This window comes from Anomaloglossus baeobatrachus, chromosome 2 (genome assembly GCF_048569485.1).
Source record: "Anomaloglossus baeobatrachus isolate aAnoBae1 chromosome 2, aAnoBae1.hap1, whole genome shotgun sequence".
Classification (NCBI taxonomy): Eukaryota; Metazoa; Chordata; class Amphibia; order Anura; family Aromobatidae; genus Anomaloglossus; species Anomaloglossus baeobatrachus.
The window spans coordinates 144,007,819-144,033,699 of NC_134354.1; the positions used below are offsets into that span (position 1 = coordinate 144,007,819).

Sequence of the window (25,881 nt, forward strand, 5' to 3'; positions counted from 1 at the left end):
TCGGAGTCGCACGTAGGTGTCAAACGCAACAAAGTCACTAACGATGACGGATGTGCGTCACGAAAACCGTGACCCCGACGACATATCGTCAGATAAATCATAGCGTGTAACGCGGGCCTTTAGTCTTATTTTCGGGGGATGTCTTATATTTAAGCCTTGCTGAAAACTCCTGCTAGGTCTTATTTTTTGGTGATGTCTTATTTTCGGGGAGACACGGTAGGAAACAAATATGTAAAAGCAGTTAGATAGTGTAGTTAGGGAAGCAGATGGTATTTTTAATTCAAGTATATTAGAAAACAGTTTATATTATGGTATTAAATAAATAATTAGGAGGAAAATTACTTTGGACTTTGTTCACCCTTTTAAAGAATATCCTATGTAATACATGTAATAATGTAATCTAATTAAAGGGCCCAAAAAGGGGGGGGGAATCATATCAATGCTGCTGCTCCATGCCCAGTACTGCATCCCCCCATCAGTCTCCATGGATCAGCAGTATTTATTCAGTTCAAACAAAGTGCTGTAGTTGATCAGTAGGCACAAGCTGAATACTGATGGCAAAAGATGGGGGAAAGATGCAGTGCTGAGCACGAATATGGAGGACCAGCACCGGTCCAAGAGGAGAGTATGCGTTTTTTTCCACTTCCCTGGGTTTAATAACAAACAATTGCATGGTAGTGTACAAACCCTTTAATGTTTCAATTAAATGTTTTGTTTTGTTTTTTTATTTCACCACAAGAGTGCTGTTTAAATGAACAGTGGATACGGAAAGTATTCAGACCCCTTTACATTTTTTACTCTTTGTTTCATTGCAGCCATTTGGTAAATTCAAAAAAGTTAATATTATTTCTCATTAATGTACACTCTGCACCCCATCTTGTCAGAAAAAAGCAGAAATGTAGAAATTTTTGCAAAATTATTAAACAGGAAAAACTGAAATATCACATGGTCTTAAGTATTCAGACCCTTTGCTCAGACACTGATATTTAAGTCATATGCTGTTCATTTCCTTGTGATCCTCCTTGAGATGGTTCTACTCCTTCAATGGAGTCCAACTGTGTTTAATTAAACTGATAGGACTTGATTTGGAAAGGCACACAACTGTCTATATAAGACCTCACAGCTCACAGTGCATGTCAGACCAAATGAGAATCATGAGGTCAAAGGAAATGACCAAGGAGCTCAGAGACAGAATTGTGGCAAGGCACAGATCTGGCCAAGGTTACAAACGAATTTCTGCAGTTCTCAAGGTTCCTAAGAGCACAGTAACCTCCATAATCCTTAAATGGAAGACGTTTGGACCACCAGAACTCTTCCTAGACCTGGCCGTCCAGGGAAACTGAGCAATCGTGGGAGAAGAGCCTTGGTGAGAGAGGTAAAGAAGAACCCCAAGATTACTGTGGCTGAGCTTCAGAGATGCAGTAGGGAGATGGGAGAAAGTTCCACAAAGTCAACTATCACTGTAGCCCTCCACCAGTCGGGCCTTTATGGAAGTTTGGCCAGACGGAAGCCTCTCCTCATGTGCAAGACATATGAAAGCCCACATAGAGTTTGCAAAAAAACACATGAAGGACTCCCAGATTATGAGAAATAAGATTCTCTGGTCTGATGAGACAAAGATAGAACTTTTTGGTGATAATTCTAAGCGGTATGTGGGGAGAAAACCAGGCACTGCTCATCACCTGCCCAATACAATCCCAACAGTGAAACATGGTGGTGGCAGCATCATGCTATGGGGGTGTTTTTCAGCTGCAGGGACAGGAGGACTAATTGTAATTGAAGGAAAGATGAATGCGGCCAAGTACAGAGATATCCTGGAAGAAAATCTCTTCCACAGTGCTCTGGACCTCAGACTTGGCCGAAGGTTCACCTTCCAACAACACAATGACCCTAAGCACACAGCTAAAATAACAAAGGAGTGACTTCAGAACACCTCTGTGACCATCCTTGACCGGCCCACAGCTTAGCTAGGGCGCTGACCTAAATCCAATTGAGCATCTCTGGAGAGACTTGAAAATGCCTGTCCACCAACGTTCACCATCCAACCTGATGGGACTGGAGAGGTCTGCAAGGAAGAATGGCCGAGGATCCGCAAATTAAGGTGTGAAAAACTTGTTGCATCGTTCTCAAGAAGACTCATGGCTGTACTAGCTCAAAAGGGTGCATCTACTTAATACTGAACAAAGGGTCTGAATACTTATGACCATGTGATATTTCAGTTTTTCTTGTTTAATAAATTTGCAAAAATTTCTACAGTTCTGTTTTTTTCTGTCAAGATGGGGTGCAGAGTGTACATTAATGAGAAAAAAAAAATCAACTTTTTTAAATTTACCAAATGACTGCAATGAAACAAAAAGTGAAAAATTTAAAGGGATCTGAATACTTTCCGTTCCCACTGTAAGTGCCCTGCCTGGTCTCCGATTTGTGACCTATCATTAGCTCCAGTGTTTGATGGAGCCTGTCGGGGGTCAAAAATTAATACATCTGTCTAGGTGCCTTGTTCTGGCTCTCATAAAGATAAGGTATATTGAGATTTTGTGGGGTAACTTCTGGCCATTCTAAAGTTATGGCCAGATGATGGCGTCACAAAACCGTAGTACTGCCAAAAAAGGATGAAGCCGCCAGAAGGCAAGTATAAGATCACAGTAAGTTGACTTAGATTTAAAGCACCTAAAGGTGCTTTAATGATACAGAGCAGAAACGTAGTAAGAATCACCTTCTTCTGGAGATGTGGAGATGGGGACAGCAGTAAGGTCATTAATCACATAATCAAATGTTCGCCCTTCTTTGGCATACATTTTCAGCACTGGGACGCAATCTTCAACCAAAACCTGTACATGTAAAGAATCATAAAATAAAAATAATAAAAAAAAAAAAAAAAAAAAGAATTAGTATAATTATTAACAAGGATCACAAACAAATACATATGGTAAATGCAAGATTTTACGTTTTTAGATTGAAATAAAGAAGTAAAGAAAGATTCCTTTTGAAGGTAGATTGGTAAGTTTATACAATTTTCTGAACACGAGCTGCTAATTATAGAATTTAAAGATTTTTTTTACAGCAGCCATATGAATTACAGGCAGCAATAGTCAGGATCAGACTCGTTTTCAAAAGAGTTTTTTGGGCATGATCTGTGACCTGTGCGGGGGTCACTGTTCAGGGATGGGGAGGAGGTAACCTGTGACTATCCTCTAATGTCATACATGTGATACCTGTAATCTTATTTTGCCAGCTATGAAAATGAGATGACTAGAAAAAAGTCCCTACTACAAAAAAGGAATTGTCAGACTACAGGTGCGATGGTCAGTGTGCAGAGAGGGGGAGGAGGTGTGCTGTGATCATCACCTTTGTCATATAGGTGATACCTGTAATTGTAATCCTGTTATGATGAGATGACTAATGAAAAGTCATGTCTACAGAAAAGGAAGCATCCGCCGTGGGTTCTCACGTCTCAGCTAGCATTTACATTTTTTCTCTTATACTAGCAGAAAGATAACCCCATTGACTTTTATGGGTTTCATCTGGTGTCTGTAATTGTTTTTTTGCCATTTTCAATTGAATCTGTGATGGAAGCTACTAAAAAAGTATCTAACGTAGGTGTGAAAAGAACCTGATTTATAAACTCAAAAGGTGTAGCAGTATGGGAACTAAGATAGAATGAAAAAATAGAGAACAAAGAGTTAATGCTGAAGCAAATTTTATTTATTAAAAAAAAATTATGCACAATAAAGTGCAATCGTGCGTAGAAACATGAAAACAACAAAACAGGACGAAGGGTCTGACATTAAAAGAAAAAGTCCCAAAGAGTCCTGCAAAATGCATAACACATACACAAGCACAAATGTAAGGTGGTAATAATTTGAATCAAAGCAGGACAAATACAGAAACACCACAGCCCGGCCCCTGGCCAGTTTAGAGAAAACTGCACACAGCCCAGATTAGAACGGTATAAGAGAGAACAATGCTCCAATTACCTCTCTTCTTCCCCCTGATGAAGTAGTAGGTGATCCTGTAGGCTGTGAAACGTGCGTTGGGGTACACCACCCCGGATCCCTGGCCTAGTTTCACTTAGGTAATTTGAGCATTGTTCTCTCTTATACCATTCTAATCTGGGCTGTGTGCAGTTTTATTTTTTTTTACTTCTAGTAACTGTTATTTATTTATTGTCCTGCATGTTACCCTGGTGAACTGGCTCTCTAAACTGGCCAGGGGCCTGTCTGTGGTGTTTCTATTTTTGTCCTGCATCCATTCAAATTATTACCACCTTACATCGGTGCTTGTGTATGTGTTATGCATTTTGCAGGACTCTTTGGGACTTTTTCTTTTAATGTCAGACTCTTCCTCCTGTTTTGATCTTTACATGTTTTTACTCACGATTGCGCTTTATTGTGAATAATATTTTTTAATTAATGAAATTTGCTTCAGCATTAACTCCTTCTTTCCCAGTTTTTTCATGGTTATTTTGAGTTGCTGGTAATCTGGCTGGGGGTTTCCTCCTTCCCGATTACAAATTATCCATTTGTATGGAAAATAGGTATTTAATTGGGAACTAAGATAGAGTCTAAAATAAAATGACATATGTATAAATAATAATATATATAATAATATAAGCATAAGTTGAGGGTTCCATTATCTACTGTAAAAGGAGCAACTAATTCTAGAAGGCTTCGGGTGAACATTAAAATCAATGGATGCCTATTGGATTTCAAGGGAGCCAAAAACAATTAGTGTGCATGTGTAATGTGTAATAACAGACACTTACCTGATAACAGTCACCTTTTAGATTGTCTAACACATCACCGCATGTTTTTCGCATATGCTGTCTACATCCATCGATCACCATTTGGTCTATGTATAAAGTGCGTTAAGGTGTGATTCTGGATTAGTGGTAATATAATCAAATCTAAGCTGAATGACACAGAACAGTAGTGTTATTGATACTGTCACTCAATTTCTACCCTTGCCTCTCCGGATCACTGTAATGGCCATCTGAAATAACTCACCAGTGCTGGATACAGAAGATCTTATGGTCTAGAGCCGATACCGACACCTGTTTTATTGTATGTGCAATAATGTTGTTAGCAAATACCTCCATGTGCAATTCTTCTGAAACATTATCACACTTACCTCATGTGCAGGACATAGCAGCTTAGGTATCCAAGGTTACAGCCATGCATATAGGGACAGTTAGTCGATAGCGGTTGTAATCATGTTACTGCCATGTCCTGCACATGAGATAAGAGACATGGCTATATCAGGAGAACTATACTACATTTCTAATTGGAGGTATTTGCTAATATTATTATTATTACATCTACTACATATTGGGATAGGATCTTGGAGATGGGAATAACCCTTTAATCCCTACCAACATTTGTAATTTGCTCTATTATATCGTTTCCTACCATTCCCTCTATCCTGATAGTCCTTATATCTGTCATTTGTTTCTATACTTCCGTAATGTTTCATTTGAATGGAGTCTCCAACAGGACGTCACAATAGGATGACCCTACACTCACTTTCCTACAGCTTCTATGGCCGACATCCCTTCTCACCACCGGGATAGCATCAGCGGGCGGTGCTGAGGTCACTTACTACAGCTTTGTCACTTCCATCTCATATCAGGCAAAGATGCGACAGCATGTTCTATAAGACACCACAAGAGAAAACATTACCCCACAGACCACATGCAATAATGAAATGATCCAGCTTTGCCTTCTCCATATACCTTTGTTGGAGTTTGTTTCTTACAGGTCCCACATCTATATCTTTACTTATTTCTTCATAGATTATTATTGATCTGACAATCACGTGCATGTATGCTTCTATTTCTTATAGTATTTGTTTGTGGCCTGTTTGATATACTATAGCTAGTTACTGTTACCCTCTTGGTAATGGCTGTTGTATTTTCTATCATATGTCACTGCCGCTATACTATGACATTTTGGCTATTTCCTATATACTCCACATGGGCCACACATATACACTACAGTTAAAAAATTTAGAGTCACTCAGATATTTCCTTATTTTTGAAAAAAAAGCACATTTTTTTTCAATGAAGCTAACATTAAATTAAACAGAAATACACTCTACACGTTGTGAATGTGGTAAATGACTATTCTAGATTCAAACATCTGGTTTTAAATGCAATATCTACTTAGGTGTATAGAGGCCCAGGTCCAACAACCACCACTCCAGTGTTCTAATTATACATTGTGTTTGCTAACTGTGTTAGAAAACTAATGGATGTTTAGAAATCCCTTGAAAACCCTTGTGCAAGTATGTTAGCACAGCTGAAAACAGTTTTTCTGATTAGAGAAGCTATAAAACTGACCTTCCTTTGAGCTAGATGAGAATCTGGAGCATTACATTTGCTGGTTCCATTAAATTCTCAAAATGGCCAGAAAAAGAGAAATTTCATGTGAAACTAAACAGTCTATTTTTGTTCTTAGAAATGAAGGATATTCCATGTGAGAAATTGCTAAGAAACTGAAGATTTCCTACAACGGTTTGTACTACTCCCTTCAGAGGAGAGCACAAACAGGCTCTAACCAGAGTAGAAAGAAGTGTGAGGCCCCGCTGCACGACTGAGCAACAAGACAAGTACATTAGAGTCTCTAGTTTGAGAAATCGACGCCTCACAGGTCCTCAACTCGCAGCTTCATTAAATAGTACCCGCAAAACACCAGTGTCAACATCTAAAGTGAAGAGGAGACTTCGGGATGCTGGCCTTCAGGGAAGGGTGGCAAAGAAAAAGCCATATCTGAGACTGGCTAATAAAGGGAAAAGATTAATATGGGCAAAAGAACACAGGCATTGGATAGAGGAGGATTGGAAAAAAGTGTTATGGACAGATGAATCAAAGTTTGAGGTGTTTGGATCACACAGAAGAACATTTGTGAGACGCAGAACTACTGAAAAGATGCTGGAAGAGTGCCTGACGCCATCTGTCAAGCATGGTGGAGGTAATGTGATGGTCTGGGGTTGCTTTGGTGCTGGTAAAGTGGGAGATTTGTACAAGATAAAAGGGATTTTGAATAAGGAAAGCTATTACTCCATTTTGCAACGCCATGCCATACCCTGTGGATAGCACTTAATTGGAGCCAGTTTCATCCTGCAACAGGACAATGGCCCAAAGCACACTTCCAAATTATGCATGAACTATTTAGGGAAGAAGCAGGCAGCTGGTATTCTATCTGTGGAGGAGTGGCCAGCCCAGTCACCAGATCTCAACCCTATTAAGTTGTTGTGGGAGCAGCTTGACCGTATGGTATGCAAAACGTGCCCATCAAGCCAATCCAACTTGTGAGTGGGGGGGAAGCATGGGGGGAAATATCTCCAGATTACCTCCGCAAATTAACAGCTAGAATGCCAAAGGTCTGCAAAGCTGGAATTGCTGCAAAGGAGCATTCTGTGACGAAAGCAAAGTTTGAAGGAGAAGAAGGGAATTTTGTTTACTTACCGTAAATTCCTTTTCTTCTAGCTCCAATTGGGAGACCCAGACAATTGGGTGTATAGCTATGCCTCTGGAGGCCACACAAAATATTACACTAAAAGTGTAAAGCCCCTCCCCTTCAGCCTATACACCCCCCGTACTGCTGCGGGCTCATCAGTTTTGGTGCAAAAGCCAGAAGGAGGAAAAAATTATAAACTGGTTTAAAGTAAATTCAATCCGAAGGAATATCGGAGAACTGAAACCATTTAACATGAACAACATGTGTATACAAAAACAGGGGCGGGTGCTGGGTCTCCCAATTGGAGCTAGAAGAAAAGGAATTTACGGTAAGTAAACAAAATTCCCTTCTTCTTTGTCGCTCCTAATTGGGAGACCCAGACAATTGGGACGTCCAAAAGCAGTCCCTGGGTAGGTAAATAATACCTCATAATAGAGCCGTAACGGCTCCGTCCTACAGGTGGGCAACTGCCGCTTGAAGGACTCGCCTACCTAGGCTGGCATCTGCCGAAGTATAGGTATGCATCTGATAGTGTTTCGTGAAAGTGTGCAGGCTCGACCAGGTAGTTGCCTGACACATCTGCTGAGCCGTAGCCTGGTGTCGCAAGGCCCAGGACGCTCCCACGGCCCTGGTAGAATGGGCCTTCAGTCCTGAGGGAACCGGAAGCCCCGAGGAACGGTAAGCTTCGAGAATTGGTTCCTTGATCCACCGAGCCAGGGTTGATTTGGAAGCTTGTGTCCCTTTACGCTGGCCAGCGACAAGGACAAAGAGAGCATCGGAGCGGCGCAGGGGCGCCGTACGAGAAATGTAGAGTCTGAGTGCTCTCACCAGATCTAACAAGTGCAAATCCTTTTCACATTGGTGAACTGGATGAGGACAAAACGAGGGTAAGGAGATGTCCTGATTGAGATGAAAAGTGAGCAAGGCAAATGGCCAGGGAGAAAACGCCTGAGCAGAGCACCACGACAGGAATATTTTCCACGTCCTGTGGTAGATCTTGGCGGACGTTGGTTTCCTAGCCTGTCTCATAGTGGCAATGACCTCTTGAGATAATCCTGAAGACGCTAGGATCCAGGACTCAATGGCCACACAGTCAGGTTGAGGGCCGCAGAATTCAGATGGAAAAACGGCCCTTGAGACAGCAAATCTGGTCGGTCTGGCAGTGCCCACGATTGGCCGACCGTGAGATGCCACAGATCCGGGTACCACGACCTCCTCGGCCAGTCTGGAGCGACGAGGATGGCGCGGCGGCAGTCGGCCCTGATCTTGCGTAACACTCTGGGCAACAGAGCCAGAGGAGGAAACACATAAGGAAGCTGAAACTGCGACCAATCCTGAACTAAGGCGTCTGCCGCCAGAGCTCTGTGATCTTGAGATCGAGCCATGAATGTTGGGACCTTGTTGTTGTGCCGTGACGCCATTAGGTCGACGTCCGGCATCCCCCAGCGGCAACAGATCTCCTGAAACACGTCCGGGTGAAGGGACCATTCCCCTGCGTCCATGCCCTGGCGACTGAGAAAGTCTGCTTCCCAGTTTTCTACGCCCGGGATGTGAACTGCGGATATGGTGGATGCTGTGGCTTCCACCCACAGCAGAATCCTCCGGACTTCCTGGAAGGCTTGCCGACTGCGTGTCCCACCTTGGTGGTTGATGTAAGCCACCGCTGTGGAGTTGTCCGACTGAATTCGGATCTGCTTGCCTTCCAGCCACTGCTGGAACGCTTTTAGGGCAAGATACACTGCCCTGATCTCCAGAACATTGATCTGAAGTGAGGACTCTTGCTGAGTCCACGTACCCTGAGCCCTGTGGTGGAGGAAGACTGCTCCCCACCCTGACAGACTCGCGTCCGTCGTGACCACCGCCCAGGATGGGGGTAGGAAGGATTTCCCTTTCGATAATGAGGTGGGAAGAAGCCACCACCGAAGGGAAGCTTTGGTTGCTTGAGAGAGGGAGACGTTCCTGTCTAGGGACGTCGGCCTCCTGTCCCACTTGCGTAGGATGTCCCATTGAAGAGGACGCAGGTGAAACTGCGCGAAAGGGACTGCTTCCATTGCTGCCACCATCTTCCCCAGGAAGTGCATGAGGTGCGTCAAGGGGTGTGACCGACCTTGAAGGAGAGATTGTACCCCTGTGTGTAGTGAACGCTGTTTGTCCAGCGGAAGCTTCACTATCGCTGGAAGAGTATGAAACTCCATGCCAAGATATGTCAGTGATTGGACCGGTGTCAGATTTGACTTTGGAAAATTGATGATCCACCCGAAACTCTGGAGAATCTCCAGAGTAACGTTGAGGCTGTGTTGGCATGCCTCTTGAGAGGGTGCCTTGACCAGCAGATCGTCTAAGTAAGGTATCACTGAGTGACCCTGAGAGTGGAGGACCGCAACTACTGTAGCCATGACCTTGGTGACAACCCTTGGGGCTGTCGCCAGGCCGAACGGCAGTGCCGCGAACTGAAGGTGTTCGTCTCCTATGGCGAAGCGCAAGAAGCGCTGATGCTCTGGAGCAATTGGTACGTGGAGATAAGCATCCTTGATATCGATCGATACTAGGAAATCTCCTTGGGACATTGAGGCGATGACGGAGCGGAGGTATTCCATCCGGAACCGCCTGGTCCTTACGTGTTTGTTGAGCAGTTTTAGGTCCAAAACAGGACGGAAGGACCCGTCCTTCTTTGGAACCACAAACAGGTTGGAGTAGAAACCGTGACCCTGTTGCTGAAGAGGAACCGGGACCACCACTCCTTCTGCCTTCAGAATGCCCACCGCCTGCAGAAGAGCCTCGGCTCGCTCGGGAGGCGGAGATGTTCTGAAGAATCGAGTCGGAGGACGAGAGCTGAACTCTATCCTGTAACCGTGAGACAAAATGTCTCTCACCCAACGGTCTTTTACTTGTGGCAGCCAGGTGTCGCAAAAGCGGGAGAGCCTGCCACCGACCGAGGATGCGGTGTGAGGAGGCCGTAAGTCATGAGGAAGCCGCCTTGGTAGCGGCACCTCCGGCGGTCTTTTTAGGGCGTGATTTAGACCGCCATGCGCCGGCGTTCCTCTGATCCTTCTGAGGCCTTTTGGACGAGGAGAATTGTGACCTGCCCGCACCCCGAAAGGACCGAAACCTCGACTGTCCCCTCCTCTGTTGGGGTGTTTTTGGTTTGGCTTGGGGTAAGGATGTTTCCTTTCCCTTGGATTGTTTGATGATTTCATCCAATCTCTCACCAAACAAACGGTCGCCAGAAAATGGCAATCCAGTTAAGCACTTTTTGGAAGCCGAATCTGCCTTCCATTCCCGCAGCCACAAGGCCCTGCGTATTACCACCGAATTGGCGGCTGCAACCGCCGTACGGGTCGCAGAGTCCAGGACAGCATTAATAGCGTAGGACGCAAATGCCGACGTTTGAGAGGTTATGGACGCCACCTGCGGCGCAGACGTACGTGAGTGCGTCAATTTGCGCCTGACCAGCTGAGATAGCTTGGAGTGCCCATACGGCTGCGAATGCTGGAGCAAAAGACGCGCCGATAGCTTCATAGATGGATTTCAACCAGAGCTCCATCTGTCTGTCAGTGGCATCCTTGAGTGAAGCTCCATCTTCCACTGCAACTATGGATCTAGCCGCCAGTCTGGAGATTGGAGGATCCACCTTGGGACACTGAGTCCAGCCCTTGACCACGTCAGGGGGAAAAGGGTAACGTGTATCCTTAAGGCGCTTGGAAAAACGCTTATCTGGATAAGCTCGGTGTTTCTGGACTGCCTCTCTGAAGTCAGAGTGGTCCAGAAACATACTCTTTGTACGCTTGGGAAACCTGAAACGGAATTTCTCCTGCTGAGAAGCTGACTCCTCCACTGGAGGAGCTGAGGGAGAAATATTCAACATTTCATTGATGGACGCAATAAGATCATTCACTATGGCGTCCCCATCAGGAGTATCAAGGTTGAGAGCGGCTTCAGGATAAGAATCCTGATCAGCTACCTCCGCTTCATCATACAGAGAGTCCTCTCGCTGAGACCCTGAACATTGTGATGATGTCGAGGGAATTTCATAGCGAGCTCGCTTAGTCGGTCTGGGGCTGCGGTCCGTGTCAGAGACCTCACCCTGGGATCCATGAGACACCCCGGGAAGACATTGCTGTTCCAACTGAGGGGAACCAGGGGACAATGATAACACAGTGCCCCTGGCTTGAGATGCCGGCCTGGACTGCAAGGCTTCTAATATATTAGCCATAGTCTCAGAAAGTCTTTCAGTAAAAACTGCAAACTCCGTCCCTGTCACCTGGACAGTGTTAACAGGTGGTTCTCCCTGGGCCACCCCTAGCAGAGGCTCCGGCTGAGAAAGTGCCACAGGGGCCGAGCATTGCACACAATGAGGGTCAGTGGAACCTTCCGGCAGTATAGCCGTACATGCTGCACAGGCAGCATAGTAAGTCTGTGCCATGGCACCCTTGCTATTTGTGGACGACATGCTGTTGTCTCCTCTGAGCAATACAGGAGGGTAAATAGCCACAAATCAACAGTGCACCCTACAGTGTAAAGTATAGACTATAATCATATAAACTATAAATACACTTCTGCACTAGTGGGGCCAGCACCACAGGTGCTGCTTACCGCCTGCGCAAAGCGTTTGTGTGGGCACCAGAATTCCTGCCTGGGTCTCTTTGAGCTTGTCTCTCCTCTCCAGCGTTAGCAGAGCTGAGAGGAATGGCTGCCAGCGTCCTGGGGAGAGGAGGGAGCCGTGGGCGTGACCCAGAAAAGTGCGGGAACTGGTGCCCCACTGTGCAGAGTGAGGGGGGTGGAGTATGCAAAGCATGCTCCAGCCCTCAGTGCTGCCGACCTGTACAGCGTCCCGCCCTTCCCCTGACTGGCAGGGCTGGGGGCGGGAAAAGAATGAGACTAGGCCGCAGAAGCCGGGGACTATAGTTATAAGCGCGGCCACTGTATAAGCGCGGTCGGCGCGGAAGTCCCCGGCGCACTAACAGTCCCAGCCGCGCCGCAGGCATAACCATGGCAGCGGCGGTCAGCGCGGCAGTCCCCCTACACAAATACACTCAGCGACGCTGAGTGTATAGTGGCACACATGCAGCCAGCGCTGCTGTCCCCGGTGCACTAGCACACCCAGCAATGCTGGAGTGTTGCTGTGCGCAGTCCCCACGGGGACACAGAGTACCTCCAAGTAGCAGGGCCATGTCCCTGAACGATACTCGGCTCCTATCCAGCAGGGTCCTCAGGAGCTGTGGATGGAGCACGGTCTCCTGTGCCTGGAGACCGAAAGGATCCCACTTCACCCAGAGCCCTAATTGAGGGATGGGGAAGGAAAGCAGCATGTGGGCTCCAGCCTGCGTACCCGCAATGGATACCTCAACCTTAACAACACCGCCGACAAAAGTGGGGTGAGAAGGGAGCATGCTGGGGGCCCTGTTATGGGCCCTCTTTTCTTCCATCCGACATAGTCAGCAGCTGCTGCTGACTAAGCTGTGGAGCTATGCGTGGATGTCTGACCTCCTTCGCACAAAGCATAAAAACTGATGAGCCCGTAGCAGTACGGGGGGTGTATAGGCTGAAGGGGAGGGGCTTTACACTTTTAGTGTAATACTTTGTGTGGCCTCCGGAGGCATAGCTATACACCCAATTGTCTGGGTCTCCCAATTAGGAGCGACAAAGAAAATTATTATTTCAAGTAAAAATCATTATTTCTAACCTCGTCAATGTCTGGACTATATTTTCTATTCAACATGCAACTTATTTCATAAATAAAATGGAAAAGACAATTGTCTGAGTGACCCCAAACTTACTGTATTTTTCGCTTTAGAAGACGCACTTTTGTTCCCCCAAAGAAAGTAGGGGGTGCGTCTTATAAGCCGAATATAGGGGGGGGTGTATATATATATATATATATATATATATATATATATATATATATATATATATATATATATATACACACACTGCAGGGTCCAGGGGAGGTGGGCGCTGCTGGGGGCAGGTGAACGCTGTGGGCTGCAGTCTTGATCTCCTGCTCCCACTCATATAATATGTACAGCCGCTGTCCATCTCCGGTGGTGCTGAAATCGCACCGCAGTGACGGGGCTGGGGGAGCGGTGCATATTATTTGTCCCTGCGCCCCCCTGTGATGGCACATGCTCCCCCCCCCTGTGTTAGATATGGCCCCCATGCTGCTACTCATTCTAAAAAAGCTTTACTTACCCCCTCCAGCGTTTCTCCCCGGTGTCCCTGCTTCCACTGTGATCAGGCACCCAGAGATCTCACTCTGCTGTGCCGATCACATGACCGGCACGAAGAACCAGGAAGTGGAGGAACAGAAGCATGGAGGGAGACAGGAGGGAGATCAGCGCTACAGGAGGTAAGGAAAGAGTGTTTTATTTTACTATGGGCAGCAGCATGGGGGCGATATCTAACACAGGGGGACTTGTGCGATCTATAGGGGCCATGGGCAGCACTATGGGGGCGATATCTAACACAGGGGAACATGTGCGATCTATATAGGGGCCATGGGCAGCACTATGGGGGCGATATCTAACACAGGAGGACTTGTGAGATCTATAGGGGCCATGGGCAGCACTATGGGGGCGATATCTAACACAGGGGAACATGTGCGATCAATATAGGGGCCATGGGCAGCACTATGGGGGCGATATCTAACACAGGAGGACTTGTGAGATCTATATAGGGGCCATGGGCAGCACTATGGGGGCGATATCTAACACAGGGGGACTTGTGCGATCTATAGGGGCCATGGGCAGCACTATGGGGGGCGATATCTAACCCAGGGGGACTTGTGCGATCTATATAGGGGCCATGGGCAGCACCATGGGGGCGATATCTAACACAGGGGGACTTGTGCGATCTATATAGGGGCCATGGGCAGCACTATGGGGGCGATATCTAACACAGGGCGACTTGTGCGATCTATTTAGGGGCCATGGGCAGCACTATGGGGGCGATATCTAACACAGGGGGACTTGTACGATCTATATAGAGGCCATGGGCAGCACCATGGGGGCGATATCTAACACAGGGGGACTTGTGCGATCTATATAGGGGCCATGGGCAGCACTATGGGGGCGATATCTAACACAGGGGGACTTGTGCGATCTATAGGGGCCATGGGCAGCACAGGGGAACGTGTGCCATCACAAGGGGGCTATATTCAATATAAGGGGGCCATATCCAGATTAAGGGGGGCTAATTTTAGGATGGGGGGCTATGAGGGACATATACCCTATATGATTTGTTAGATGAACACAGGCATTATAAGATGGACCCCATTTAACATTAAAAAAAAAAAAATTCTCTTTTCCTTCACCAAATTTGGGGGTGCGTCTTATAATCAGGTGCGTTTTACAACAATAGTCTTCACTACTTTTTCAAAAATTAAATTTTATTAGGTTAGAATACATACATACATAAACACTTAATTAAAAAGTGAGGAGGGAACGGAGAGATATTATCCCTGTCCTACTTCCTTCCTACACTACGGGGGTCGGCGTCCTATGTCAGTGACGCCCCCGTTCCACGACGACTTAGTCCCTATATCAATCCCTCCCTATAACAGGTATAGTGCACTCCCTCTAATGGAAGGAAGACCCCAAGGCAGTATCACCACGGTGAGGAGACAGTGCCCAGTCCAGGGTACCCAGTTATTTTATTAATATTTCAAATTCTAAGGGATTGGCAGTCATCTACTATTGTCAAATCAGTCCGTGTGCTCAAAGATAAATAGAATATTTGTGAAACATGATTTAGAGTACACACTACTATTCGGAAGAAGCCCAAATGATAATGTCAGTGTGTTCAGTAGTTACAACATAATTTTGACACACTGTTCCGGATACAGATTTCACTATTCAGGAACGTCCTCCGGATACAAAATTCATTATACAGGAATTCCCAACGCGTTTCGCCCTTCAGCATCTTAATAGTGCAGGGCTCATCAGGGGCTTATGAATAATTTCTTGATAAATTCTGTAACATACAAAACACACAAAAATCCCTTATTACCAAGATGTCCAGTACTCCCACTCAGAATACGCTGAGTACATGTCTTCAAGAATACTTATACTGACCAATGTTGGTTAGATCCTAATATTCACAGTGCTAATGAGGGGGATACTGAAATCATATGTCCCGTCCGTTATGTCATCAAAATGGAGTCGCACCCCTACCTGTACACAGGTAATTTGTTAATGTTAGAACAGGTTTGATAGCCATTCCGTGTCTCATATCATTTATTAGGCTACATACCTACAACTGCTGGTGATGGCTCTAATGAAGTTGTATATCCACAAAGAGGCCACAAAAGTGCTGGAATATGTCTTAAAAGAAGAAGACATGGCATTTGTATACAAATAATGCAGTAGGTACCCAGTAATAAATAGGCTGGTAGTCCTCTAATTACCAGATAGAGCTCATAAGTTACCTTAGTATATCTGGGCCCAATCCAGCTTTAATACCACTACGACCAATTATATTTCTGTTACACGCGGCGGTTGTAACCACCACCGTGGAGGGGTAACCAAATGACCTGTCAAGAATCCAAATAGAGGAACCCTATAACATCGCTCCTTTAAATAGCGATGGCCATTTGAGTCTAGCATCCCTGTACGCCAGACCAGAACTCCTTACGCCATACGGACGGATATCAGGTAGGATTTTGAGCCTTTGAACGGGAAACAGTATATTTATGAGCTGCTAAAGGCGGTTTTTGTTTTCATTGCCAGGTACCGGGGTTGCCGTGATCATTATAGTATGATCTAACTGTGCCCTTATTCTGGGCTAGTAACCAGGTATGGTCTTAGCCTGGGACGGTGCATATTTTGGAAGCATAATTGCAGAGGGATAATATGATCTTATCTTTCATGTAGGACTGTTGGTTATATATACTTTGCTGCATAACACTTGATGGAGACTGGTCACGCTGGGGGATAGAAGGAATCACTCGTCATATGTGGATGAGGTACTGTTGATAGCTCCCTTGAATGGTCATTATGGAATGTGCTTTTAGTGGGCACATGTTATAGGGTTCCTCTATTTGGATTCTTGACAGGTCATTTGGTTACCCCTCCACGGTGGTGGTTACAACTGCCGCGTGTAACAGAAATATAATTGGTCGTAGTGGTATTAAAGCTGGATTGGGCCCAGATATACTAAGGTAACTTATGAGCTCTATCTGGTAATTAGAGGACTACCAGCCTATGTATTACTGGGTACCTACTGCATTATTTGTATACAAATGCCATGTCTTCTTCTTTTAAGACATATTCCAGCACTTTTGTGGCCTCTTTGTGGATATACAACTTCATTAGAACCATCACCAGCAGTTGTAGGTATGTAGCCTAATAAATGATATGAGACACGGAATGGTTATCAAACCTGTTCTAACATTAACAAATTACCTGTGTACAGGTATAGGTGCGACTCCATTTTGATGACATAACGGACGGGACATATGATTTCAGTATCCCCCTCATTAGCACTGTGAATATTAGGATCTAACCAACATTGGTCAGTATAAGTATTCTTGAAGACATGTACTCAGCGTATTCTGAGTGGGAGTACTGGACATCTTGGTAATAAGGGATTTTTGTGTGTTTTGCATGTTACAGAATTTATCAAGAAATTATTCATAAGCCCCTGATGAGCCCTGCACTATTAAGATGCTGAAGGGCGAAACGCGTTGGGCATTCCTGTATAGTGAATTTTGTATCCGGAGGACGTTCCTGAATAGTGATATCTGTATCCGGAACAGTGTGTCAAAATTATGTTATAACTACTGAACACACTGACATTATCATTTGGGCTTCTTCCGAATGGTAGTGTGTACTCTAAATCATGTTTCACAAATATTCTATTTATCTTTGAGCACACGGACTGATTTGACAATAGTAGATGACTGCCAATCCCTTAGAATTTGAAATATTAATAAAATAACTGGGTACCCTGGACTGGGCACTGTCTCCTCACCGAGGTGATACTGCCTTGGGGTCTTCCTTCCATTAGAGGGAGTGCACTATACCTATTATAGGGAGGGATTGATATAGGGACTAAGTCGTCGTGGAACGGGGGCGTCACTGACATAGGACACCAACCCCCGTAGTGTAGGAAGGAAGTAGGACAGGGATAATATCTCTCCGTTCCCTTCTCACTTTTTAATTAAGTGTTTATGTATGTACTAGAAGGTGGCCCGATTCTACGCATCGGGTATTCTAGAATTTACGTATTGTGTAATTCATGTATGATTTTTGTTATATATATATATAGATGTTGTTGTGTGTAGTTACCAAGTGTTTGTGTAGGGGCTGTACATGTTCTGGGTGTTGTCTGGGTGTGACGGGGGGTGAGAGCGGTGTTGTATGTGTGTTGCGTTGTTTGTGGAGCGCTGTGTGTCTGTAGCGTTGTGTGTGTGTGTGTTGCGCGGTTTGTGTGTGTGTGGTGTGTTTTGGGGGGAGGTATGTTTTGTGCAATGTGTGTGTTGTGCGGTATGTGCGTATATTTGTGTGTGCCGCGGTGTTTGTGTGTTGGGTGTTGTGTGTGTGCAGCGTTGTCTGTGTGTGTGGGTGTCTGTGTAGGGCAGTTGTTTGTGGTTCCCAGTGTGTGTGTGTGGTGTGTTGTGCAGTGCGCGTGCGTGTGTGTGTGTGTGTGTGTGTGTGTGTTGGGGGGAGGTGTGCACTTCCCATCGTGCTCCATCCCCCATGCAGCGCACTCCCCATCGTGCTCCATCCCCTATGCTGCGCACCCCCCATCGTGCTCCATCTCCCATGCTGTGCACTCCCAAACGTGCTCCATCCGCCATGCTGCGCACTCCCAAACGTGCTCCATCCACCATGCTGCGCACTCCCAAACGTGCTCCATCCGCCATGCTGCGCACTCCCAAACGTGCTCCATCCGCCATACTCCGCACTCCCCATCGTGCTGCATCCCCCATGCTGCGCACTCCCAAACGTGGTCCATCCGCCATGCTGCGCACCCCCAAACGTGCTCCATCCGCCATGCTGCGCACTCCCAAACGTGCTCCATCCGCCATGCTGCGCACTCCCAAACGTGCTCCATCCGCCATGCTGCGCACTCCCAAACGTGGTCCATCCGCCATGCTGCGCACTCCCACACGTGGTCCATCCGCCATGCTGCGCACTCCCAAACGTGCTCCATCCGCCATGCTGCGCACTCCCAAACGTGCTCCATCCGCCATGCTGCGCACTCCCAAACGTGCTCCATCCGCCATGCTGCGCACTCCCAAACGTGCTCCATCCCCCATGCTGCGCACCCCCATCGTGCTCCATCCCCCATGCTGCACCAGCATCAGCCTCTCTACCCGCAGCATCAGCCTCTCTGCCCGCAGCATCAGCCTCTCTCCTCCCAGCATCAGCCTCTCTACCCGCAGCATCAGCCTCTCTGTCCCCAGCATCAGCCTCTCTCATCCCAGCATCAGCCTCTCTCATCCCAGCATCAGCCTCTCTCCTCCCAGCATCAGCCTCTCTCCTCCCAGCATCAGCCTCTCTCCTCCCAGCATCAGCCTCTCCCCTCCCAGCATCAGCCTCTCTCCTCCCAGCCTACCCCAGCCTCAGCCTCCCCCAGCATCAGCCTCTCTCCTCCCAGCATCAGCCTCTCTCCTCCCAGCCTACCCCAGCCTCAGCCTCCCCCAGCATCAGCCTCTCTCCTCCCAGCATCAGCCTCTCTCCTCCCAGCATCAGCCTTTTCTGTCCCCAGCATCAGCCTCTCTCCTCCCAGCCTACCCCAGCCTCAGCCTCCCCCAGCATCAGCCTCTCTCCTCCCAGCATCAGCCTCTCTCTTCCCAGCATCAGCCTCTCTCTTCCCAGCATCAGCCTCTCTCCTCCCAGCCTACCCCAGCCTCAGCCTACCCCAGCATCAGCCTCTCTCCTCCCAGCATCAGCCTTTTCGGTCCCCAGCATCAGCCTCTCTCCTCCCAGCCTCCTCCAGCACGCCGTGCTCCTCTGCCGACACTCACACACCCGATCGCATACACTCACACACACCCGATCGCATACACTCACACACACCCGATCGCATACACTCACACACACCCGATCGCATACACTCACACACACCCGATCGCATACACTCACGCACCCACACATTGACGATATCGCACATACGCGCTTATACTCACAACATCCGGAGATACCACATGCTTCTGGTCATGTGATCCTCCGGCAGGTCCTGGAAGCTCACAGCACAGTATCGCTGCCGAGCAGCAAGCGATATCCCAGGATGTTGGGAGTATGTGGATGCGATGTGATGTGTGTGTGAGGTGTGTGTGTGTGAGTGTGTGTGATAGCGAGTGTGATCTGATGTGTGTGTGTGTGTGTGCTGTTATGTGTGTGCGTGTGTGTATTTTCCGCCGCTGCAGGACCTTGATGCGCTGGTAACTATGCTACCATGGTTACCAGCGTATCTCGTCCCCCGCTCGCACGGGAGCCCACACCAGCATACGCCGGCCAGCCCCAGCAATGCGAGGGTATGTGTCGGCTGGTTTGGCGGCGTACGCTGATGTGGGCTCCCAGGGGTACAGTACTCACCTGATAGTCGTGGCTCCCTGACCGTGTCGGTTCGGGGAATGCGTGGGGGGCGGCGGGGCAAGAGCTAGCGTGCATTGCGTGAGGGGGGCGGGGCGTGGCCGAGTTGCCAATGCCTGCAGGGTGCTGGGGCGAGAGGCCAATCTGTGGGGGGGGCGGAGCCTGGGCGAGCGGCCGGCCAATCCGTGTGGGGGCGCAGCCTGGGCGAGCGGCCAATCTGTGCGGGGGGCGGGGCCATGGCGAGCCCAGCGGCCAATCAGCTTTGTGTCACCGTAAGGACACAATTTTGGAGCAAGACAGACAGACAGAATAAGGCAATTATATATATAGATGTGTTCTGACCTAATAAAATTTAATTTTATGAAAAAGTAGTGAAGACTATTGTTGTGAGACAATATCTACTTTGTAAGACAGAAATTGGTAATTAATTTATCGTAATCAGGTGTGTCTTATCAAGTGAAAAATACGGTATATAGTTTTTTATAATTGCTCTACTCTGATCCACACTCTTCCAGGATTTAATATCACCCCTATTGTGTATTCTTAGTGATCCAAGGAGACACTTTAGTCCGATTCCTGCTTACCTTTACCTTCACCCTAACATTTATACTTATGTTCGAGCCTTATTTATGGGCCGTGGGGAGCTTATTTAGATCCCTATATGTATTATTATATAGTGATCAGATTTTCAGCAGAAAAAAAAATCTCCCTTTTTTCTGTTTTTTAAATGCTTTTCATTTCTTTATATAGAGAAAAAGACTGACGGCACTCACCAAACTGACGTGTGAACAGGTGCATAACTGAACATGACATAAAATAAAAAAAAAAAAAAAAGACAGTATGCACCCTGAAATCAGACTGCAAACTGTCTTTTTTTTGTATTTAATGTCTTTATGTCACCATGTTTCTTAATAGAATTGATCACTTATTCTTTATATGCTGTCTGCATTTATTTTTGGGGTTACTAGTGCCGCTTGCACCTCTTCCTTTCTGCTGTATACAATAACGTTTTGCAGTCACTGACAGCAAGCTGAGCTCTTAAGCACCAAAAGGAATTGATGGTCAAATTATACTACAATAGTTCACAACTTTTCTATTATATACTGGGAAGCTGTATTGATTAAAGGGGATGTTCGGTTTTCTCTGATTGGCATGGTTCTGGTCATATTCCGACTCAAACTGCGTGGGTACGTTTAGTCCACTGCGCTCCTGAAAATCCATCCTGCGACAACCCCTTTAAACTCATCAGGCAATATGCATGGGGTGATAATTCTAAGACCGGGGCCACACGGGGGACTACTGCGATCCTCACATGACACTCGGCTCACGTTGGCATCACAGCGGGAGCCGAGTGTCACTGCGACTGAGCTCCGATCATGTGTTCGGACCTCAGCTGTGGGGGACGGACCGGCGCAGAGGAGGGGCGAGCCAGCGTTGCGGAAGGGAGGACCGGCGCTGCGGAGGGGAGGGAGGATTTATTTCCCTCTTTCCTCCATTGCCGGCTATTGCCATTCTTGCACTGCGCTTGCAAACACCGGTGTAATGCGAGTGCAGTGCAACATTTTTCTCGCCCCATAGACTTGAATGGGTGCGAGAGAAACAAGGATCGCATTGCACCCGTAGCATACTGAGACGGTTTTCTCGGTTCGATTAGGGCTGAGAAAATAATCACTCATGGGCGCTGACACACAGGCTAATATTGGTCCGAGTGGAATGCGATATTTTATCACATTCCACTCGCTCCGATTTTCATGCCGTGTGTCTTAGGCCTAATTATTATTATTATTTATTATTATAGCGCCATCAATTCCAAGGCGCTTTACATGTGAGAGGGGTATACATAATAGGGACAAGTACAATAATCATAAACAATACAAAACACTGACAGGTACAGGAGGAGAGAGGACCCTGTCCGCGAGGGCTCACAGTCTACAAGGGATAGGTGAGGATACAGTAATCACACACATCGTTCAAGAGACTTAATATAAAACCTCATAATAGACATACGATTACATTCATGACATCCACTGTCGTGAAATACCATAGATATTCTGGATTTCCATTTTACAAATGGTCTTACTGCGCGTCCCACCACTTATTGCTATTTACAGTATTTGAACCTGACAGATATAACCACGTCTCACATGCAGAGTGAAAATAACAGGCTCATTTTACATTTGAATGATCCAGAAAGCCGCACAAATAATGTGATTATGGTTACGTGTGCAGAAATTTGGGGCTTTTCCAGCAAAAAATCACAGACATAGACAGAAATCCAATCCATTGCCACAGCTTTACTTAAAAGTAGCACTTAGCCATGCTTCTCAAGCAAAGCCTGCCGGCAGTTTCTTCAAAGCTGCAGTAATAGACGTAGCAAAGAGGGATATAAGATTATTTCCTATGCTAACACTTTTCTTATAAATGTTTAGCATTCTCAAGGTATTCTTTATATCCTGACCCAGGAATGCAATTCACACTTCAAAAACTATATGCACTTAGGGCTGAGCGGGCCCGGACTGTAAATGTCCGGATCCGCGCGATTTCAGCACTATTCCCGGGCCCGATCAGGGCCCGGGATTCCGGCTGCAGGATCCGGAACCGGCAATTAATAAAAAATGAAAAAAAAAAACAATAAATAAATAGCGTTTCATATTTACCAGACTCTGTCATGGCGGCACACTTGCTTCCGGGTCGCGCTTTCACTTCCTGTGCTGTCACACAGCTTTCCGTGTTTTCCCCGCCCACCGGCCGTCCTCTCAGCTGTGATTGGTTCCTGGCTGACGCGCCCCCAGCCTGTGACAGTGTCTGCCGTGCAGTCATCGCTTATCGCGGTCAGTACTACGCTGCACTCAGAGCAGGCGGTCGTGCTCTATGGCTGCTCACTCTAACATGTAGCAGAGCCGGAGGTGTCGCCGTGGGACTTCTCCTGTGGATTACGTCGGAGCTACAGGGTGTTTGGGGTTAATAAAGTGGTGAAGGAGGAGTGTTTTGTATTTTATTTCAAATAAAGGATTTTTCTGTGTCTGTGTTTATTTGCTGTCACTTACAGGTTTGTGTGATGCAGGTATCTGATAGACGCCTGTACCATCACACAACCTAGGGTTTAGCAGCAGCTATGTGCCCCTGCTAACCCCTGCTATTACCCCGACTGGCACCGCATCACGCCAGCGGGAAGAGCCGGTATCGCACACCGGTATGTCGCATCTAACAGATGAGACATACCGGACGGCTGCGGGCTGAGGATATACCAGCCCCCGGCCGGCGTTATCTTGGCTGGATGTGAAGATTAGGGGGACCGCACGTCGTTTTTTGTTTTTTTTTACTTTCACCGGAATCACAGGTGCGAGGGGCTCTGGCAGCACCCGGCAGCCTCGCACATGTGACTCTGGGCACTGGATAAACAGCACAGATACTGCGCGACGGCTGGGGCTGCAGCCGAGCGCTATAACTGTGCTGCCGAGTGTGTTTACCACCGTGACCCTCATTGCACTGCTTTCCCCGCCCACCGTCCGTCCTGGCGCCTGTGATTGGTTGCAGTTAGCTGACACGCAGACACTCAGGATGGGAGCGTGTCTAGCTGCAACCAACACATGCCGGTGGGCGGGGAAAACCATGAATATTGAATTGTTGGCTCCGGAAGGTAACAGCATGACCCGGAAGGAGTGTGCCGCCATGACAGCGCCTCGGTGAGTATGCCGCGCTCGCTGCTAGCCCCCTAGCCCCTCCACAAACGTTTTAACCCTCCGGATTCTGGTCCCCATTGACTTATATGGGCACCGGATTCCGGAGCGGATCGGACTTATTTTTAAGTCTGTTAACGACCCACCGGCCCCGGATTATTGCCAGCCCGCTCAACTCTATATGCACTGCTTAAAAGCTACGAATCCCCTTAAGTAGATTGTAGGCAAGTTATCCAGAGGACAGAAATTACAGCACAGGCTAATGGACAAAAAGCCTGCGAAGTGACTCTCGCATCTCCACTCCTGACATGTCTGCTTGCTCAGTATTGGGGTGCAGTTAGCCATCAATATAAATCGGACCACAATGCAACGAATGGCTGCAGGTCTCCTAACCGGAGCGTGAGAGCTTCCTAAAAATGTATGACTCTGTCCCGCACAGGTCAGCAGATCTCCGAACAATCCATGCACTGTGGCCTGATCTCAGACCAATTTGTACGGACATCTGAATGCACACTTAAGAGATAGTAGCAGGGTGGGCGAGGAGGTTATACACAGATTTCCCCAATGTCGAAAAGAGGAAAGCCATCTATAGTCTCTGGGAGGGCAGGAAACATAGGTTGTAGAGAAGACAAAAAGCACGTAAAGAAGTGCAGGATAAAGGCTGTAGTGACCTGAGAGCTATTAAATACCGCAGCATCATGGATATAGATCTCACATTCAGCATGTATTACATGAAGAGACACTCATGCAAGAGACATAATGTAAACTTGGAACAGGCTGCACGCTGCATATAAGGAGGTCTGAAAAGGAAAGAAGCAATGCAGACTGCAGAATTAAACGCAGTGTAGTTTTGTTACAGGTAACCACTAATATAAGTAAAAATACATTTTTTTTTCATATGAAAAGTGTCCTATAAAGACATAATTTGTGAAATGGATCTAAAAGGAGCATCTAATTCAACAGTGCTGTTAGCTCTTTCACTTCCAGATCGCCTGTACACTAGATTTCCTACCTTTATGTAATAACTGCACCGTACACCTGGAACTGTCCAAGTTAATCCTCTTACTTTAACATCACAGTGATCTGCTATCCAAATTCAAGGGAAAATCTAAAATTGTGCAGACATCTTCCAATATTTCTAACAGTAGTGTAGACTTCCTGCAGATGGCAGCTAATAGATATCTTGATAAAAGAAAACATATAAATGTCTATGTGCATACACCTAATCTTTGAATAAACTGTATATACAGCACATACACAGAGAACTCAGGACTAGAGATGAGCGGTGTTCGAATCGAACTGTTCGCCAATCTCAAATTCGACCTGTTTCAGGCGATGTTCGACGAACACGAACAATTAGCTTCAAGTTCGACAGTTCGAGGTTATGTTTGATAATGGTTCAATCACCAAAAGCATAACTGGCTTTTCACAGTAATACTGTCATTCAATGTTAATACAGTGGAACCTTGGTGAACAAGAACAATCCGTTCTGGGACTGTGCTTGTTAACCAAGTTACTCGTTCAGCAAAGCAAGATTTCCCATAGGAAATCATTGCAATGCAGACAATTTGTTCCACAACTTGTTAAATGTCTCATCCTGGTCCCATATTGTGCCATTCCACACATGCACAAACATGTACAAACACACACAAACATACACGCACACACACATATTATGCTCACCTTGCCTTCCGTTCCATCGCCGGTCTCCTGGGACTTGCAGTTCGCCGGTACAGGACGTGTATCGGGTAACATTGCGACCGATGCCGGAACTTCCGCTGCCAGAGCGCTGACGTCAAAGGCATGAGCCGCTTGCCTCTGATTGGCCAGCGCGTTGTCTTTGAGTAGCGTCTGACAGAGGAAGTTCCACCCTCATCGCGATGGTTTCCCGATACACGTAGTTCACTGCTACAGGATGTGTATCGGGTAACCATCGCGACAAGGGAGGATCTTCCTCTGTCAGACGCTACTCAAAGACAACGCGCTGGCCAATCAGAGACAAGCGGCTCCTGCCTTTGACGTCAGCGCTCTGGCAGCGGAAGTTCCGGCATCGGTAATGATGGTTACCCGATATACATCCTGTAGTGACGAACTACGTGTATCGAGTAACCATCGCAACGAGGGAGGAACTTCCTCTGTCAGACGCTATTGAAAGGCAGCGCGCTGGCCAATCAGAGGCAAGCGGCTCCCGCCTTTGACATCAGCGTG

At 46.9% G+C, this 25,881-nt stretch overlaps 1 protein-coding gene across 2 annotated transcripts in view; it reads right to left on the reverse strand.

Annotated features, from left to right (window-relative positions):
• Window positions 1-25,881, reverse strand: part of SMS (spermine synthase) — a 225,094-nt gene that overhangs the window by 101,042 nt on the left and 98,171 nt on the right. For both annotated transcript variants that reach the window (XM_075333409.1, XM_075333410.1), the window contains exons 7-8: window positions 4,766-4,852; window positions 2,717-2,831 (exon numbers count right to left, since the gene is read on the reverse strand). In XM_075333409.1, the coding sequence (XP_075189524.1) occupies window positions 2,717-2,831; window positions 4,766-4,852 (202 nt within the window). The remainder of the gene's footprint in view (window positions 1-2,716; window positions 2,832-4,765; window positions 4,853-25,881) is intronic.